At 41.8% G+C, this 18726-nt stretch overlaps 1 protein-coding gene across 2 annotated transcripts in view; it reads left to right on the top strand.

Annotated features, from left to right (window-relative positions):
- The first annotated feature begins 4926 nt into the window (after positions 1-4926).
- The window catches only part of CABLES1 (Cdk5 and Abl enzyme substrate 1), a 51818-nt gene continuing 38018 nt past the window's right edge, over positions 4927-18726 (top strand). For both annotated transcript variants that reach the window (XM_083451647.1, XM_083451646.1), the window contains exon 1: positions 4927-6534. In XM_083451647.1, the coding sequence (XP_083307773.1) occupies positions 5837-6534 (698 nt within the window). In that variant the 5' untranslated portion in view covers positions 4927-5836. The remainder of the gene's footprint in view (positions 6535-18726) is intronic.

Here is an 18726-nt window from a genome sequence, read left to right as displayed (position 1 = left end):
TGAGCTGGTTGTGTTCACCAACAAGGCGGAACAATTGTGTCACACCAGCACAGAATCCTTATGCTAGCATATCCTTGACCAGGAATAGGTTGACAGTCAGGAGTGATCTTATCACTGCTCAGTGGACATAAGTTTTGGCTAGGATTGAGCTGCAAATTGCACTCACTTCTTCCGGCCCCAGATTGTTCACTCTGTGAACATATATTGTTTAACGTTTACATAAGGTGCCACAAGACTCTCTGTTGATTGTGATACCAAAAAAGATATATTTATTTAACCAAACATGCATGCAACTTCAAGTAAGATCAGCATAAACACTGCAGTAGGATAAGTACATATGCCTGACAGACACACAAAGGATAGGATTATTTCTTCCCTGCTTACCGTTAAACATAAATATATTTTAAAATGGATCATTCCATTGCAAGGCAGCATGAGGTTTGATTTCATGTTTGCATAACACAAGCTGACCAGATTTGCTCATTCCAACTCTAGAGAAAGAAGTAATTTGAGAAGCATGCATGGCAATATTTAGCCATATACATAAATATATGGAAGAGGGCATTATTATTTCAATAACAAACTTTACCCCAACAATCCAAACACGGTCTATCTACTTTTCCAAAAGCAGCCTAACTGCAAACATAAACATGCGAATTCAAATCACACTAAAATAAAATAGACATTCCATCTCAAATTGTGATACTGTGCTTTGCAATGTGACTTTGCACACAGTGTATGTTTTTGTTCAAGATTTTATCAATTAGTTACATAAGGGCTGGATGATGTAACAGGGTGTGTTTGCACGGCTGCATTCCTTGAAAGGGAGAAGTGAACCACCTGATTATACTTGACAAGCATTGCTTCTAGGTTACATGGGTTAATTGTGCACTGAAGGTGAGACCTCAGTTCAATTCATTTTTTTTTTTCTGGTAGGGAGTTGATGTCATGGACTGTCTAGATGCAGAGGAGTGGTGGGAGGCACTAGCTGGAGAACATCCAAGGGAAGAAGGCTCAAAGCCAGGGGAGCGATAGTGGAATGACAATGAGTGGTCAGAGGGAGAAGAGGGAACAGACTGGGAGAAGGAGGTGTTCAAAGCTGAAGAGGTAACAGGGTTTAGCGAGCAGGAAGAGGCTGTGGCAGAGGGCAGTTCGGAATCAGAGGCAGAAGCAGAGGCTGGAGAGGAGGGGGCCCAAGAGGCAGAGATCAGGCAGACTGCTGAAGAAGCCAGGGAGTTTCCTCCTCCTGCTGTGACCAGCTCCCCATCCCCACCCCGGTCTCCCAGAACCCACAGAGGTATGAAGAGGGCAGAGCAGAGGCAGACAGGATGAAGGAGCCTCAGATTGCTTGGGAAGGAACCAGGGGGGGAGGAGCCTTCAAGAGCAGGGGGAAGGCAGGGACCTTCAGTCCTCGCAACTGCCTCATTGGGTACTGGGAAGAGTTGTGCTCACTAGGCCTGACCTGTTTTGTTTCTCTGAATAAAGTGTTACTTCACTTATACCTTGTGAGTTACTGCTGACCTTGTGAGTTATAGCATACACATATATGTGAATATGTGTGTATAACAGAATTGGTGACTAAGTTCAAACAGCATGGTTATTAGATAGCAAAAAATAAAAACAGAATTATAGTTTGTCAATTGTGGACACAATATTTTACAAGTGCATTTAAGGTTTCCTAATCTTCCAGAGCAGTTATCCTGCAGTTAAGAGAAAATAACAAGCATGCTTGAGTGAGTTGCTTCTGCTGTGTAACTGTTCCATGAAAGAATGGTTCCTTCCGTGTCAGCTTACACAGGAACCTGCCTTAAACTGAGTCAGAACATTGGTTCATCTAGTTCAGCACCACCTATGGGTCTGCCCATACCGCAGCTTAATGTGGACTTGAAAATCCAAATAGGAGAGGGAGAGTCACATTGTCTGCATGGGAAATCTTCGGATTCAGGGAAGAAAAAATGTGGGACAGCCATAATTGAGAGAAAAACACTGAATGGACAAGGGAGAATTAAAGACAGTACAAGAGGTTCACAATGTATGTACTGTGTGTGGACGGACCCTACATTGATTGGTGGAGTCTTTTTCAACCTACCTGGAGATGCCGGTGGCTAAACCTTCAGCCTTTAGCATATAAAGTCTGTGTTCCATCACTAAGTCTGGCATCTAAGGAGTTATTTCATTTGTAGTTATCAACATGTTCCATGTATTGTCAAGCTGTTCTTTCCCAGTCCAGTTTAGTACCAATGGGAATCAAACTGCAGACTCTTAACATGCTAAGATTTTAGAAGAAAGCTTAGTTGCCTCACTTTGGATTTTGATGTTACATTTTAATCAACCCGAAACATTGAATTTTAAGCTTCTTAGACCTTTATGTAGGCAACCAATTTTCAGCGTGTCAACGGCCCTGCAGAGAATTCACTTGCTTCTGAGGCCATGACTAAAGGAACAGTAGATTAAAAATGTTATTGACATCTTTGTGAGATTGTGATGACAAGCAGAATATTAAATGAATGGAATATCTAGTTCAAAAAAAGGACATGATGATATAACAGTAAAAGAGTCCTGCTGCACAACACCAAAGGCCCATTTAGTCCAGCAGTCATTTCTCACAGGGGCCAACCTGTCCATGAGAAGCAGAACTTGGATATAATAGCACTCAAGGGGTGTGAAAATACAATTACAAAGGTTTTAGTTTTGTGTCTGGAAGGTATCACAGCTTCACAATACCAAAAACTGGAAGCTAGAAAAAGTTAAGGCTCTATATTTCTGTGGTAACAGAAACATGTGAGAGAAATGTGTTGGTTGTCAGATGGAGCTTGAAATTGGAGGAATGGTAGCATGTGGGTGAGGGTTACACAGCCTTGTTAACAATTCCTTTTGGAATGTGGAAATTGCTGAGTGAAAGGAGGTAAGGGGATAAGGGAGTGAGGCAATGCAAATCAATTATTGCAGAACACCCTCTTTGTCACCTTTCCTCTTTTCCAATGCACCGGATCTACTCTACAATTTTGACATCATCAGTGTAGATCCAGTGCTATTTTTGTGGAAAAAGAGGTGCCAGAATTCACCAGAAACAACTCTTGGAGTAGCAATGGTGCCCACCTGAGAGGTGCCAGAACTGAGTTCCGGCTGCAAAAAAAGAGTTCTTTGTAGACCAAAGCAAAGATTAGAAATCAGAGCAGAATAATAATCACTTTTGCTACACAGGTGATCTTCAGAGATGTATGCTAAATTATCAAAAGCCCTTGCCAAGCACAACAGAATTGTCGTCTTTGGCATGCTCTTCATGCTAGATACCTGGGGTATGTGATAAGAGCAAAGTATTACACTTTAAAAGAATAAAGCTAATCCATTAAAGTGTATCATTAAAAGCTGTCTGCTGGAAGGTGTGGGAGGCTGCAGAGAGACAAGAAAGAATGTTCAAAATACAGCATACATTACCACACAAATGACAGCTTGCCTGGAGTTCTCAACAACCTCCCTCATACTGTGAGAAATGGAAGCATGGATGGTCTGTCCATGAGACAAGTGACATTAAGATTGTGTTTCGGTGATATGGTAAGGAGTACGATTTTATTATATAAAGTAATAAATAGACATTACCTCACTCAATACTGCTAAGTGGGTAAATGCTGTTGACTGTGTGGCAACTTCCAATGTATTTCAAATATCAACCAATTGCCAAAGTACCTGTTGGTAGCTGTGACCATCCCAGAATGTGCCAACCAGCCAACATGTTGCAGATTTGCACTGAGGAGTCAATGAGGCCACAAGAGAGTGTCATTATGCCTACAAATCATTTCCGCCCTCTAAGAACACATGGAAAAACAAACACAAAAAGCTGCCTTTTAATGAGTCAGACCAATAGTCCATCTAGATTTCTACATGTAAAGCACATGCTCTTGCCAGTGAACTACAACCAATATCACAGAGAGGGATTTGGCAAAGATTCTGACACACAGCCAATTGTCTGTTTTTTCTAATAGTAGATTGGCAAGTTGTGGATTTCACATACTACTGAAAAAAGCTGTCTAAACAGTCTAAACTTGCTTAGGGTAGTTTCACTGCTATCAGAAGTTCTAGGGTTGGCAGTCTAAAAGAGAGCATTTTCTGTAGCACCTGCTAAACTGCAGAATTCCCTCCACACAGAGATGTGTCTGGCACCTCCATTATATAGCTTTTGTGATTTGCTAAAGACACAAGGCTTTTTCCTGGCCTTTGGCACTTGAGATATATAGTTATAACCAACCTAATCATTAGATTGTAAATTGTTAACTGTTTTTCTTCTTGTTGTTTTTTACACTGTTGTAATTTGTCCTGTGACCTTATGGTGAAGGGTGAGTAAGAAATATAAATAATAATTATAATACTGTGCAGTTAAGAGAATGCCATTTTCTCCTAAGTCCCAGGGACACAGAAAGCAGCAGGGCAGGGTAAGGAAGCCCATCAAAATGATTTTGTGAAAATTAGTAAAAATATTATACAAAATAATGATGGTCTGAGCTAATGCAAGAAACCTGAAACAGCTCTCAGATGAGAAAAAAATATATTTCCCTGTATTCCTTTTTTCTATTTAAAAAAGGTTTATTGAAGTGGTTTGCAGCCCTCCTGAGCTCTTAAATTATATACAGATAATCCTTACATTGGGCTGGATCAACTTTTCAATAGCGACGAGCATTTGATTAGCAATTCAATAGAGTAGTGTTTCCCAAAATTATAATAATCTAGTACCCCTTTTGAGATTTTACTCAGTACCCTTTCTCATTCCCTCATAAAATTTGGGGGTAGTTATAATACTACTATTTTATCTAAACATTATGTAGTAGAGTAAAATTAATAAATAAATAATGCTGCGTACCCTTTGAAACCCTTTCACGTACCACACTTTGAGAAACACTGCAATCGTTTCTAAACAGAGAACACCCAGCACCTTCTGGATAGGGTGTTTATTAACTGGGACCAGAGCCTTCAGGTTGGGGGTGGCTCTTCAGGGAACCCTCATAATTAGTGGTCAAACGGGCAGCTGCAACATGACCTCAACAATCTCGGGGAGGGAAATGCGCCACGCAGCATGTCCACGCACACTCTTGTTCACGAAGGGCCCCCTGAGGCCTGTGAGGAATCCACGAGTTTCTACACCCCATTAACTCCTAAGAGCCCGCCCTTTTTATTCCTTTTAATGTAACCTCCTCAAGGCCATGTGCTGTAGCACAACACAGGCAGACTCCACCTTCCCTACTTCTCCTCCCACCAAACACGCAGCGGGTGAGGGGGGAGGAGAGAGGAAAAAAAAGAAAGGTTGAAGGCGCTTCCTTAGACTTGGACTCAGCCTCCTCCTCCTCCTTTCTTCTTCCTCCTCCCCCTTTTATCCTCCTCCTCCTCCTCCTCCTCCAGGCCGGAGCTTTTGTTTTTCTTCCCAGCTTTCTGTTTTCCACACGTGATTGCTGTGTTGTTGCGCCGAGCGCTTGGCGGGGCGAGTGTTACCTATAAAAGCCAATAACTTTGGCCAAGGAGGGCGGGGGGGGGGGGGGGAGAGAGAGAAAAAGGCTGGAGCAAAAGGACGCGAGGGAAGGAAGAGGAGGAGGAGGAGGAGAAGAAGGAGGAGAAGGCTGCTGTACAAAGTCGGGCGCGCTGTCCATGCAGGCAGCCGAGAGGAAGGAGGGAAACATGCCATGCCTGCCCCGACTCCCCTCCGCTGCGCGGCTGCGACTCCACCGCCCTGCCGCCGGGTGCTGACCCTCCGCCCGCCGCCTGAGAGCTCGTGCCTATCGCGGCGATTATCACTCTTGCCCACTCCGAGGGCGGGAGAGGCAGCGGCGGCGGGCGGGCGCGACAGACAATGGCGGCGGCGGCTGCTCCTGCCGCCGCCAACAGCGGCAGCAGCAGCCCAGTTCGTGCCAACAACGGCGGCGGCGGCGGCGGCACATTCCACCAGCAGCTGGAGCCCTGCCTGAGGAAGCCGCCGCCGCCGCCGCCGCGCATGGACCCCCGTCGCAGGCAGGCAGCGCTCTCTTTCCTCACCAACATCTCGCTGGACGGGCGGCCCGCCGTGCCGCAAGACGACGAGGGCGGCGTCGGAGGAGGAGGCGGCGGCGAGCAGAGCGGCGTCGGCGCTGCAGCACTGGCGGCCGCGAGGGTGGCTTCTGCAGCAGCAGCCTGCAGCAACGGCAGCGCTAGGACTCGCCACAGCCTAGGCGCTTTCCAGCCCGTCGCCCCGCAGGCTTACCCCAGCGCCTCCTGCAGCGGCGGCGGCGCCAGGCTCACGAGCCCCTCGAGGGCGGCTGGGCAGCAGCAACAGCAGCAGGAAGAGGACGAGGATGAGGACGAAGATGCCTTCGCTCCCGTGCAGGTGCCTGTCGCCGCCGCCGCCTTCCTGGGCTCCTGCGGGACCCCCTCGGCGGGCGGCGCAAGAGGTCGCCTCAACTCTTTCACTCAGGGAATCCTGCCCGTCTCCTTCGCCAGAGCCGTCCCGCAGAACTATTGCTGCCTCGAGCAAGGCCCTGCGGGCACCAGCGCCTTCGAGCTCCAGAGGTCCCGGTGAGTGAGGCACACGCGTCTACACCCAGAAGGGGCTCGGGATCTCTCTCTCTTTCCTTCAGGACTCTCTGCCGCCGAAGGACTCGGATTATTTCCTTAAAAATAAAGGGCCTCCACCTTCTGAAGTGAAGTGCCAGGGTTTGAGGGGGGTCTTGAAAAAAAGTTCACTCCTAATCTAAGATGTATGGGGGGTCGGTTGGATTATTGGTGCGGGGGAAGCACTCTGTGCATGCTCGAAGGCACTTCCTTCTGTGCTGTGGTTTCAGAGGCACTAGGACAGCCTTCCCCAACTAGGGGACCCTCCCAGATGTTCTGGACTGCAGCACCCATTAGCCTCAGCCAGTGCAAGTAGTTAAGAACATCTGGAGGGCACCATGTTGGTGAAAGCTGCGTTAGGGCTGCTCAGATGATTAGGGAGCTGAACTGTAGTCAAAACTCTGGGTAAAGGGATTAGGCGAGCACATACCAAAGATCATACAGTAGGGATTAGTACTCATTAACGCCTTTAATTACACTGCTGTACTTACAGCCAGGATGGTAAGACAGTTGCTTTTCTTTATGGCCCTTCTGCCCTAAGACAGTTGCTTTTCTTTATGGCCCTTCTGCCCGCAGTATGTCTCTCTATGAGACTCTAATCCACTGTGTGAAAGGTGAAAGATTTATAAGATCTTGTTTGTTGTGAAATGGAAATATATATAGGACCTCACCAATACTTCTCTCGTACTGAACTAAGGTGAGGGACCAGAAGAACTATAGAGTTCAGATGTGAGATGCTTCTGTGAGATATGGATATCAATTGCTGAAGTGTACAGAGTGTGCCACACGGTGTGCCACTTGCTGGAGAGCTTCCAAAATGTAGACCTGAAACCTTGTAGGCAGGAACCAGACTCTTGTCCCCTCTGTGTTCTTTGCAAAACCTGCATGCTTCTGGCAGTGTATAAACATTAAACGGTTATATTGGTAAACTTAGACTTAATCTACAAATTTACTTCATCACCATGCCTCTCTGGGTGTTGCGCTCTGCTTTACTTACTTGGGATCCAGCTTGTGTAATTTATTTAGAACTTATTTATATTAAATGCCCACTTATCTGAGAACTTTTGATGTGTACTGCCTTTTCAAATGCAGTTTTTTCCACTATCTCTTGAATACGTAGAATTTGGAGTAGTAGGAGGTGATGTGAGAAAAACACAACTGAGTGGTATGAAAATACCTATTACAGTACAAAGTTAGAGACTGAGTGGCCACTGTAGCAGGGGATTTCGCTCATTGGCGGACGGTTGGACTACACAACCCTTGAAGTATGATTCTAATGTTTAAGAAATGCATTTGGCAAGGTATACTATCCTTTTCTGTGGAAATGGTTTGCTTGTTTGGCATGCTCACTACCATACTACTGAAACCCTATGCACTTAATATAAAACAGATGGATCTTTTCTTATTTAAAATGCAAACATTTTTACAAAAATAGGAACAGTGCTCAAAAGTTTACAGGCAAATCTTTTTCCATCTTAAGTCAAATGTTACTTCACAATAGTCTCCCGTCCCTGCTCATGTAAGTTGCTGCACCTTGCTTTGACATAAACTTTGGTGACATTGGTGCAAAGAGGCTGTGCTGAATTCCGTTAGTGCTTTGGGGATAGTTTCATTGACTGAACAAATATTTGGGGTTGTTCTGGAACATCTTGTTTTGTGCTATTTTTTCCTACGATCAAAGTCTTTGACCCTAATATCCTAAAGTGCTCTCTAGGGTTAATGGAGGATGCTCTTTTTACAAATACCATATGTGTGCTCTACCAAAACACATTAGAACTTTCTCCATCTAGCAACTTGTCAGAGCCTGAAACTGCCCTGAGCGACTTTTTGAAGCATTGTAAAGCTTTTCCATTCAGTGCAAGGTTTTTGATGTTGATAGTCACTTGGATGTTTTGGGATCTTTTATGCTTTTAACTGAATTTAGTGAAGCATTTCACGTTGGCTCTTTAGTCTGTTGGTTTCTGCCCCAAGTTTTAAAAAATGAACAATACTACATCCTATATACAAGTGTCTGGGAGTTAGCTCCATTGAACACAGTGGAACTTAGTCTGAGTAAGAGTAAACAGCAGTGTACTGTTAAGTCAAGCCACTGAAAGGACTGGGGGCTTATGGTCACTCCACAAGGATGAATAAATATCTCACTGTCACCAGCTCAGAGCAAGGGACACCCACAAAATATCCTCTAGGTAGCCCTGCTAGAAATGTAATCCATCACGTTGGTGTAGCTTGTTTTGGCTTGAAGGCTTGTGCTTTTAAGTAAATACTTTGGGAAATGTGTGTTGTTCTGGAGGGGTGAGATTTTCTTGTGTTCTGCTCCGAAATGCCTTTAAAGGCATGCTAAAATGCTTAAACTAGATGACCAAAGGACAGCCACTCCCCCTGTTTTCCAATTTTTGAAGTTACACCTAGAGCCATAACAAGCCCCACCTTTCTTTTCTGCTCAAGAAGCTGGTTTCAGATGACAAGTAGAACATCTTCCATGTGGCAAGAGACCATGTTGTCCAACCTTTGTATGCTAAAAGAGGTTGTTTGGGGAACCTCATTCTCACCCCCCCACACTTTTGTCCTCTGATAAGCTGTCAGAATGGTTTTTTAGCATATTACACCGAGATCTCTAAATTCCTTTTCTTTGCACACCCTCTTCATTCCAGGGGATTTTAGTAAAAATAATTAGAAGTAGGGTGAACATCTCTGCAATGTAGAGGTGGAAAAGAGGTGGAGTACAATCTAAAGCAGGACCTGTGGCCCTGCAGCCAGCATGTCCTGATAACATCTGCGTTGTCACAGGTTCTCCATCCCTGATGTAAAGTAATGTACATGCATTTATTAATCAGCAGCATTTTCTTCTGACTGTGATCTGTCTCTGAATCTGATATCTTAATCCTTCATTTATTCGCGGCTGTTATCATGCATTACTCATGAGTTGATGCACCGCCCCATCACTCTCATTCTGCTATTCTCCAGCATTGATCTCTAGTTAATAGGGAGCTGCTACAGCATGTTTGCTTAAGTGTAAGCATTCTGTTTACCTGTTTAAAAGATTTTTTTTTTTTAAAGCTGTCTTGTAGGCAGGGATTGATGAATAAATAACAGGCTTCAAATGACAACCCTGCATGGATAGCTGATTGTTTTTAAGCAAACTCGTTCCCCTAAACGCTTTGAACATGATCAGTCCTTAACAAAACAATTAACAGTGGAGCAAGCCTTCAGCTGCTGCAGGACAATTCAAGCATTACAATTGAAATCATATAATTGTGTCTGGGCCATGATAGCAGTCCAGGCTGATCTGAGTACAAGGAATAAGAAGGCAACACAGGGTCAGTAAGCTACAGTTCTTATCATATAATTATTATTATTTATTTAGTAAAATATAAACATTGCACGCAGTAACACAGAGTAAAAAAACTAGAAGTGATCATAAACTAGCTCCCACTCCTCCTTCCCCAACTGCACCACTATGCCAGTTATTAAAACAGTGAACTAACAAAAATAATCAAGCAGAAGGAGAGAGAAAATAACAACCAAATGCCTCGGAGTAAAGGAAAGTCATGGCCTGTCACTGTAAATACAGTAATGTTGGCACCAGGTGGACCTTCCCGGAAAAAGCATTTCCTGGTTTGGCAACCACTCCTGAAAAGGCACTTTTGTAACCACAGTCCTTTTCTGGGAGCAGCAGGAGGGCCTCCCATGAAAACCTAAGGTTCTGGACAGCTTCATACTGGAAGAGATGATCTGTAAAGTACAGTGGTACTTCGGGTTACATACGCTTCAGGTTACAGACTCCGCTAACCCAGAAATATTACCTCAGGTTAAGAACTTTGCTTCAGGATGAGAACAGAAACCATGCTCCAGCTGTGTGGCGACAGCAGGAGGCCCCATTAGCTAAAGTGGTGCTTCAGGTTAAGAACAGTTTCAGGTTAAGTACGGACCTCCGGAATGAATTAAGTACTTAACCCAAGGTACCACTGTACTGGAGTCTGGAGCTGTTTAGGGTTCTATAGCTAAAACAGCACTTCAGATAGCGAATGTCAACGTATCTGGGCTAGAACTGGTGTTATATGTTTAGACTTGTTAGGATTAGGCCGCTGAATTCTGCACCAGCTGCAGTGTCTGAAAAGCCTTAGCATAGACAACTGAAGCCAGGTTATCAAAATCCAGATAGCTGGTAGACCATGCTCTGTGCCATAGCAGCCATTTGTACCTCCAGTGACAGTAATAGATGTAGACACCCGCCTTCCTGAATCTACAAGCTTGTACCTTCAAAGGGAGTGCAACCCCACCCATAATTAGTTGAACATTATTTACCCAGGTAGCCAAACCATTCTCTATCCCTGCCTTATCTGGATTGAGCTTCAGTTTATTGGCCCTCATCCATTCAAGTTCTGTTGTTACAGAGGCACATGAGGGCAGATTTATATCTCCCTCTAATGTGTAATTGTACACTTGTATAGGAATTCACGTGGCACAGGTGCATTTTTTTATTATGGCTTCTCTCCTTTGTCATAGTGAGGATGCCTTTATTTATTAATTCCTTTGGGCAACAGACCTTGTTCCCGGTTTACAGAAAGGCATCAAATATTTAGTCTAGCTGTAAATACTGGTTTCTGTTTGGCATTGTGCCGGTGAAATCAGTGGAATGAGTTGTGTTCTTTTCAGAAGAACCACAAATGGTTATTGCTGCTTACACTTTGCCACCTTAACTGTTGATCTGTAGGGACTAAAAATAATAATCTGCCATCAGCTGTACTTTTACCTTTGAAAAGTGCATTTCAGCTTCATGCCTACTTTCTTGCCGTCAGTGTCTATAATCAAAATTGCATCATTTATACTGTGGGAATTTCACTCTCTCTAAATGACTCCCTGTTGTTTTGGACTAGCATTAGTAGTTTTTTTATTGACAGTAACTTTGCTTCTGTGTTTACTATCTCTGGTGTCATTCCATGTCTAAAGTGATATATGGCATATTTTCCTTCAGGCATTATCAGCTAAATACCAGCTGTAGTCATGCATCATGGATATTGGTTTCTTTACATGCTTTGTTCTGGAACTTGCTACCTTCTAAAGAAAAGTGGTATCTGGAGTGTGACATCTACGTAAATTTTCTTTTCTTTACTGGTACTTCTTTCACTATTTCTCCAAGACTTGAATGTTTATGTCACTTGACATTGTTTTATCTAATTGTTGCTTCGTTTTTCATAGCAGGGAAATCCTTACTAAACTTACAAGTGAGAAAATCCCATAGAACTGTGCGGGACTGACTTCTGCTTAAATACTGTATGCTTAAGACTGCACTGCACTGGAAGTTTCCAAGCATAATGCAAATTAGTCATTCTTAGATTGCAAGAAGCATTCACAGTCATACTTTTGGATAGGAAATGGAGGGAGAGCAGCCTTCTGCTCATAGAGAAATCCCCTGACAGAACCAGCTATGCCAGTAGAATATACTGATGATATATTAGTTTGCTTTGGCTTCAGCATGTTCTCATGTGATTCTAGCAACAGACTTCAAAGTGAAACATATAAATTGTAAATGACTCTTGAGTTTTTGTTTTCCCTTCACATTTTCTTCTGTTTGGCCGAACTCAAGCATATGCGGACTAACTTTAGATATTGGTGTCTTCACAAAATAGTGAACCTTTTAAACATCTGTTTTATTTAGATTCCTAACCCAGAACCAGACACAAAATGCAAATTAAGTTCTTACACTTTAACTGCATGAAATTAGTTTTTTTTTTAAAAAAAATCACCACATCCTAACAAAACACCAAGTAAAACTTTCTCCACTTCTCCTCATTTCCTTAGCGACATGTTTCAGTTGCAGACTGTGGAACAAGGTGTCATCTAGAGTTTATTTCTTGGTGACTGAAATATTTATTGAGTTCTAAAACCACGAGATAAATATAACATGCCAATAGGAAGTGAAGACAATGGATTTCATATTTTGCATAAAGTGTTGATATGCTTTCCCTGAAAGTTTTGCATTGTAGACCAGTTCACAATAAAGGTTGTTGCCTTCAGATCAGTGAAGGGTGAGGCCTGCTTGCTGTCTTTCAGGTTGCTCTTAGAATCAGTGTACCTGCAGAGACGAGCCCTTGTCATTCTTATTTACTGTATTTTACAGATCAGTTGACTGTGATGAAATGGCAAACATACTTTCTAGTCATTAATTAGAATACAGTAGATTAAATCCGTGTGGATTTGTATGTGAATAAAAACAATGCTTCTTAAGAAAACAGGATCGTTCCTGTTTTTAGGCGAAGCATGCACATGATGAAGTGGGCACGATCTTAAAAAAAGTCTCTGATGTGGGATGTGGAAATGTTTATTTTAAAATGGCACTACCTCCCACTTGGAGTTTTTTTATATTTATTTAAATCAGACTCCAAATAATTTAATCACTCCCTTTAATAGTGAACTAGGGTGCTGAGTACCAACAGAAATGGGCCAAAACAGAGCCACTGTGAAAAAAGTGGGAGGTATCAGTATGATTTGGGGAACCCCAAATGTATTAAATAATACATTTTAAAGATATGTGGGGGAAACCCACCCACAAACAAGCCCGTGAGGACTGAGCATCCTCAATAGTCACTGGCTGTTTAGTATCAGTTGGAAAACAAAAATGGAAAACAAGTGGTGATGAAATGGAGTATAGTGAGGAGAGTTAACTTTGGAACCCTTAACAGGAGCATTTACTGTTAGGAAGTGAGGACTACACAGCAAAAAAAAAATGTGGCAGGTCTCACGTTACTATTATTTCTAGTAGTATTATTAGTAAGCCACCCTTTCTCCAAAGATCATAGGGTCGTTCACAACATAAAAATACAAAATGAGAACACAGAATACATAACAAAAAATAAACAAGCAAAACAGTATCCCCCATATAATTAGCATATACACATGTGACACAAATCTTATCCTATTTCGTGGGAGATGTACCGTAGTTCTTCTTTTTGGGACTGTTTCAAGTGACTACCCCCGTATAGTCCACTGAGCACTTTTATAATACTTTCGCAGTAAATTCCCCACCAAGCATTTTGCATTCTTCAGAGAGTCAAATTGATTGATGAACTTAATTTTTCAGTCTTATTCACTTTATCTAGTTATATTTACTGTGTTTGAATTTTCTGAGTGATTTAGATATAGAATGAATAATTAAGTATGCACATTCTTGGCAAAAACCCAAGAAATACTCAACTCAGGGGCAACCTTTTGCCCCTTATAAATGTGGAAGCAGTGCCTTGTAGGCAGACAAGCCTTATCGGCAGGATGAGTAGGTGCAGCCCTGAAATTGCTTGCCGAAAGACATTAATGCAACTCAAGGTGAGCCTTTAGATAGACATTATCAAAGAGAAGCCATGTGAGGATTAGAAGAAGGGGAGAATTGAAAGAAAAGGGTCCAGTTTTTCTTCAGTCATTTGTTACGCTGTATGCTTTTTGACCTTGTAATGTTCCTGCAATTTGAACTTCCAGTTGAAAGAATTGATATCTTTGGTAGGATCTGTTCCATCCATTATCAGCAAAGTAATACAGTCACTTTTTGTGACCGGCTACATCATGCAAGACCTGGTGCACTGTGCATTTTTGTTTTCACAAAGCTTCTGAATATGCTGTAAAGCTATAATCAGAGTTCCTTGTCTTTTCTGTTTGTGTTAGCAGTTTAGGTAATTACATACTGGATTATATTTAACATACTAGATTATATTTAATTAGTGTGGTTTGGGTTTGAGTTGTGCATGTGTTCACAAGAAATAAAATTACTAGCCTACTCCCCCCCAACACACACATGCATACAGCCCCCGTCCAATAAAGCTGTTGATGTTTTGTGTATAAGAAAGGAGGGGGGGGGGGAATTGCAGTAAATTCACTGTAAATTCAGGGTGCATTTAGATGGTTTTAGTAGAGTTTAAGATGCTTTGTTTCACTGATGTTGCTAGAGCTTAATTCTGAAGTCCTGCCTTTAGAACCTGCCTCATCTCTGCAACATGGGATGCTACAATGAAGGCAAGAGTGCTTTTGAGTATATCCAGACTGCCTTTCCCTTGCTACTGAGTAGTCACAACTATTTGCACACCTGAGTTGCATCAATAAAGGTTTTCAAGCCAGATGTTATTACCCTTAGGAACCTATAATCAGTGTTAGAAACTGAGATACGAACGCTAGGAGCTAAATGACAACTTAAACTTAGAGTATGAGCACAACAGCAGAATGTCTATGTGCACTTTTTAAATGACAAGAATACAAAGCTGAAAATGAATGAAAATGAAATACTATGCTCACTTTTCACATGGTCTAGTCATTCTGCCCACCGCCCTAATATTCTTAAGAGGGTCTCTTCTCCAGTCTTCAGAGAGTAGCTGGAAGTAAGGAAACAGAAATAGGTCTTCCTTTCCTTTCACTCCGCAGTTTTAACCTGAAATGCACTACTTAGGTGCACTACTGTGCCCAGAGCTCAGTGGGAGTTTTGAACACTGCCTAGAATGGATGGAAACAAATAAATAAATGTTTTTCTGTTTCCTTAGAAATTTGACATTCCATACACCTAGGATTTCAAGTACATCTTTGCCCCAGCACTCTATTGATTGCCATGGTCTGTCTGAGGAATATTCTTTAGCAATAGTTTTTTGTCATTGCAAAAGGGATACATTCCTTTTTTTTGGAAGTGCCTGTTTTCTCTCTAATTTAAGAAAAAGGTATCTGACGGTGAATAGTTTGAATCTCTCAGGCCTCTCATGTTTTAATGGTGTGCCATTTAGTAAATTCTTTATATTCTCTCTTGGTTTTCAGATTATGTTTTCTACTCCTGTTCCTGGTTTTTTGTTGGCTGTTAATGAATCTGAAATGGAGGGCCCTGTACTTCACACATGTACTTCTGTGTGGTTTTTTTATCTGTAAAAGCTTTCCTTCCATGAATGCCACCATGTTAATAATTTATCTGAAAAGACTTTAAATTAGGGTTGCAGCTTTTGATTAATCATTTCCATGCATTTTTAAAAAGTGTCCCTGATTTAATTAGGTACCATGTTAATAAAGATATTACTGCCGCTCTCTCTTTCTCTCTTCTCCACCCCCCATCTTAATTGATATCATCTCCCCCTCCTACCCACCTACCCTGACTATTGGGCAGTAGGATGAAGAGAAGGAGTTAGACACAGGCAACTTTTCTCCTGTGCTCTTGCTGTGGTTGAGATTTGCCTCATCTCTTTAAGGCTCAGGGTGGGGTGCGAAGAGGACTCTTAGCCCAGACCATCATCAAGACAGGGCATGACAGCCCAGATTTCTAAACAGGCTGTCAGGCTGCAGTTGTTCACACTTCCTTGGGAACAAGTTCCATTGAAATCAGTGATATTTTCAAAGTTAAGCAAGCAGCTGCAGAAAAGAGCAATCAGATTGAGCAAGTCCCCTATAACTGCAGCCTTCCATTTTTTCAGACCACGGTCCACCATTAACCCAAACATGCATTTGGGGACCTGTTCCTTTAATTTTTAAGTGATATATTTTTGTGGTGGTCTGCTGTTGTGACTCGCCTTAGACCAGGCTGTAACCCAGAAGTGGGTCCTCACCCATCAGCTGAAGACCAGTGCCCTATAGTGTTTAAGGCTTTTTCTTTAGAAAATAGGTAGGTAAGGGCAGGGGGCCATGATAGAGGTATACAAAATTATGCATGGTGTAGAGAAATTGGAAAGAGGGGAGTCTTGCTCTCACAACAGGGGATTACCCAATGGTAGAAGATCCAGGAGAAACAACTATAATAGTTAAATTGTACAATCCTACAAATCTTCAAGGATTTGTAGCCCTAGTTCTCAGTGATGTGGTAACTCTCTTCTCCTGTACTATACCAACTTCAGACTACATCTGGGAAGTCACAAGACTGAATGATCCTCCATAAAAAATATTCTGCAAATAGAAATCTAGCACCTCTGGGACAAGGGCTGGTAGCCTAGTTTCCCCATGATACCTACTTTTCTGTGTGCATGTGTTTTTTAATCAAGGCATGGGTTTACCATCATGGTCGAGACTATAACCTGTTGAGGGTAAGGCTGAATAAGTTAAATAAGAAATGCCTGAAACATGCAAAGCAGTGAGATCACATAATGCAAAGCATATTTGCTACCAGTCCTCTGAAACCTTAACCATCACAGTGGAAGACCTTAGTTAGGTTAAACCAAATCATATGGAACTCCACTATACCAGTTTGTGTATATTTCTAGGAACCTCCAGAGGCAATTTTTTAAAATCTTTCCATATCCATGTCTTCTCAACTTCATCTTCTTTTTCGCTTTGCTGTTATTCTGAAACAGTATTAATTCAGAATTTCTCCCTGAATGAGAAATAAACAGTCTGTAATGGTTAAGTAACCACATTGCATTAGCAGAAATTTATCTTGAGTTATGGGTGTACACATTCCAAACAGCATGTGGAATCTGTTGAAAATGGCCTGTACACATAGTCATAACATGTAGCACCAGCCACTGTATCTATCTGCTGTTTCCACCCCAGCATTGGCAGCCTCCCAAATTTAGTAGGTGCAGAAAGCATAGTGCTGGTTTGGAAATTCTCTGGGTAAATGTTAGTGGGAAATTCTGTATTTATTTGTTTGTTTGTTTTATTTACAGATCACTTCCCCATAAAACAACTTGATGAGATTTAACAATAAAAAATGTCAAAAATAAAAACATGTGTTGCTATCTTCCAAAAGATTGAAGTACATGTCCCTTGAAAACTTTTATCATCCACATTTTATGCTTTCTTTTTGTCAGTCTAGTTTTGTAAAACAAAACTACAAGTTTAGGTCCATTTAGTCAGGAATCATCTCAGAGACTATAATCTCACATTATTCATTGCATATTGTGACAGCAATGAAGTTGCCAAGTATAGATTTTTTCTTTAGTGGTGTGCTTCAGGGTTGATAATACTCTGACTCAGTGTAATTCACAATTTGCTGCCTGAGGAAGGCAAACCTTGTAAAGACATTAAGAGGGATGGGAGTGAGCCAAATCTTTATTTGTATCCCTCTTTCAGGAAGGGAAAGCACATCTATGAATCTAGGTAGCAAATAAAAAGAAACCTATTAATGGGAGAAAGGAAAGGAAAACAAACAGAACGTTGTATGAATTAAGACCGTACAGCTTAAACATTCCTTTCAGTCTAATGTTCATTTGTGCAGAGAGGTTCTAAGGCTTCAGCTTGTTAGAAAGTTCTGCTGAGTCTCATAAACTGAAGGACTAGATATGCATCCACTGATAAGGGAATTGCTTATCAGTGCATAGAGAAATTGACAGAGCAAATGCATGATTATCAGTTAGGATGGTCTGTCAAGACAAAATATCCCAGGATTTCTTAACTATGAAGATTATGGGGGTTGTTGTCAGCACTGAGATGATCACACAGTAAAAGCTACTAGCTGCATCTGGAGATGTGTTCTGATCTCTGCAGATGGCTACCAAAACCTGAAAATTATATTACAACTTGCATAAAAGGAAAAGGGACCACACTTGTTACTGTTGGTCTTGGCCATAATAAATAGACAGCTAGTTAGGCTGCGCTATCTGCCAGTTAACTTGTGCAAATTGTTGTGAGTAATCTACTTGCATGTCCTATTTGTGGAAATCATTTCTGTGAGCACTATTAACATCATGCTTTCCCTGGATTTCTCTTCCCTTAGAAGTGAAGGAAGCCTTCTACCATGGCTTTCCAATTTAGTTTATTTCTTCAAATTTTCATTATTATTTTATTTTTTATTTATTAAATTTGTATACCACCCTTCATCCAAAGATCATAGGGGTGGTTCACAACATGAAAATACAAAACTGAGAACACAAAATACATAATAAAACAAAAGCAAGCTGATCCAAACTGACCCCCTGTCCACACACACAAATACGTTTTAATACTTTTTTTGTTCTGCATTATATTTTATATTTTGTTTCTGTACACTGCTTAGGTACTTTTTTGAATGTAGAATGGCTTACATTTTGGAATAAAAATAAGTAAAAATGTTTCCCCACCAATGCAAGAAGGGTGCTGACAGTTACATGAATTAATAAGCTGGCAGATCTAACATCAGGCCAACTCTGAATCTACATTTCACCCCCAGTCATATGTTCACAGGGGCAGTATTGAAATAATTTGAATGAGCAACATGACCCTTTGCTCCTC

This window comes from Podarcis tiliguerta (genome assembly GCF_965153285.1).
Source record: "Podarcis tiliguerta genome assembly, chromosome: 7".
In the NCBI taxonomy this organism is placed as follows: domain Eukaryota; kingdom Metazoa; phylum Chordata; class Lepidosauria; order Squamata; family Lacertidae; genus Podarcis; species Podarcis tiliguerta.
Note: the sequence above shows the minus strand (reverse complement) of the source record. Positions and strands in the feature narration are given on the sequence as shown.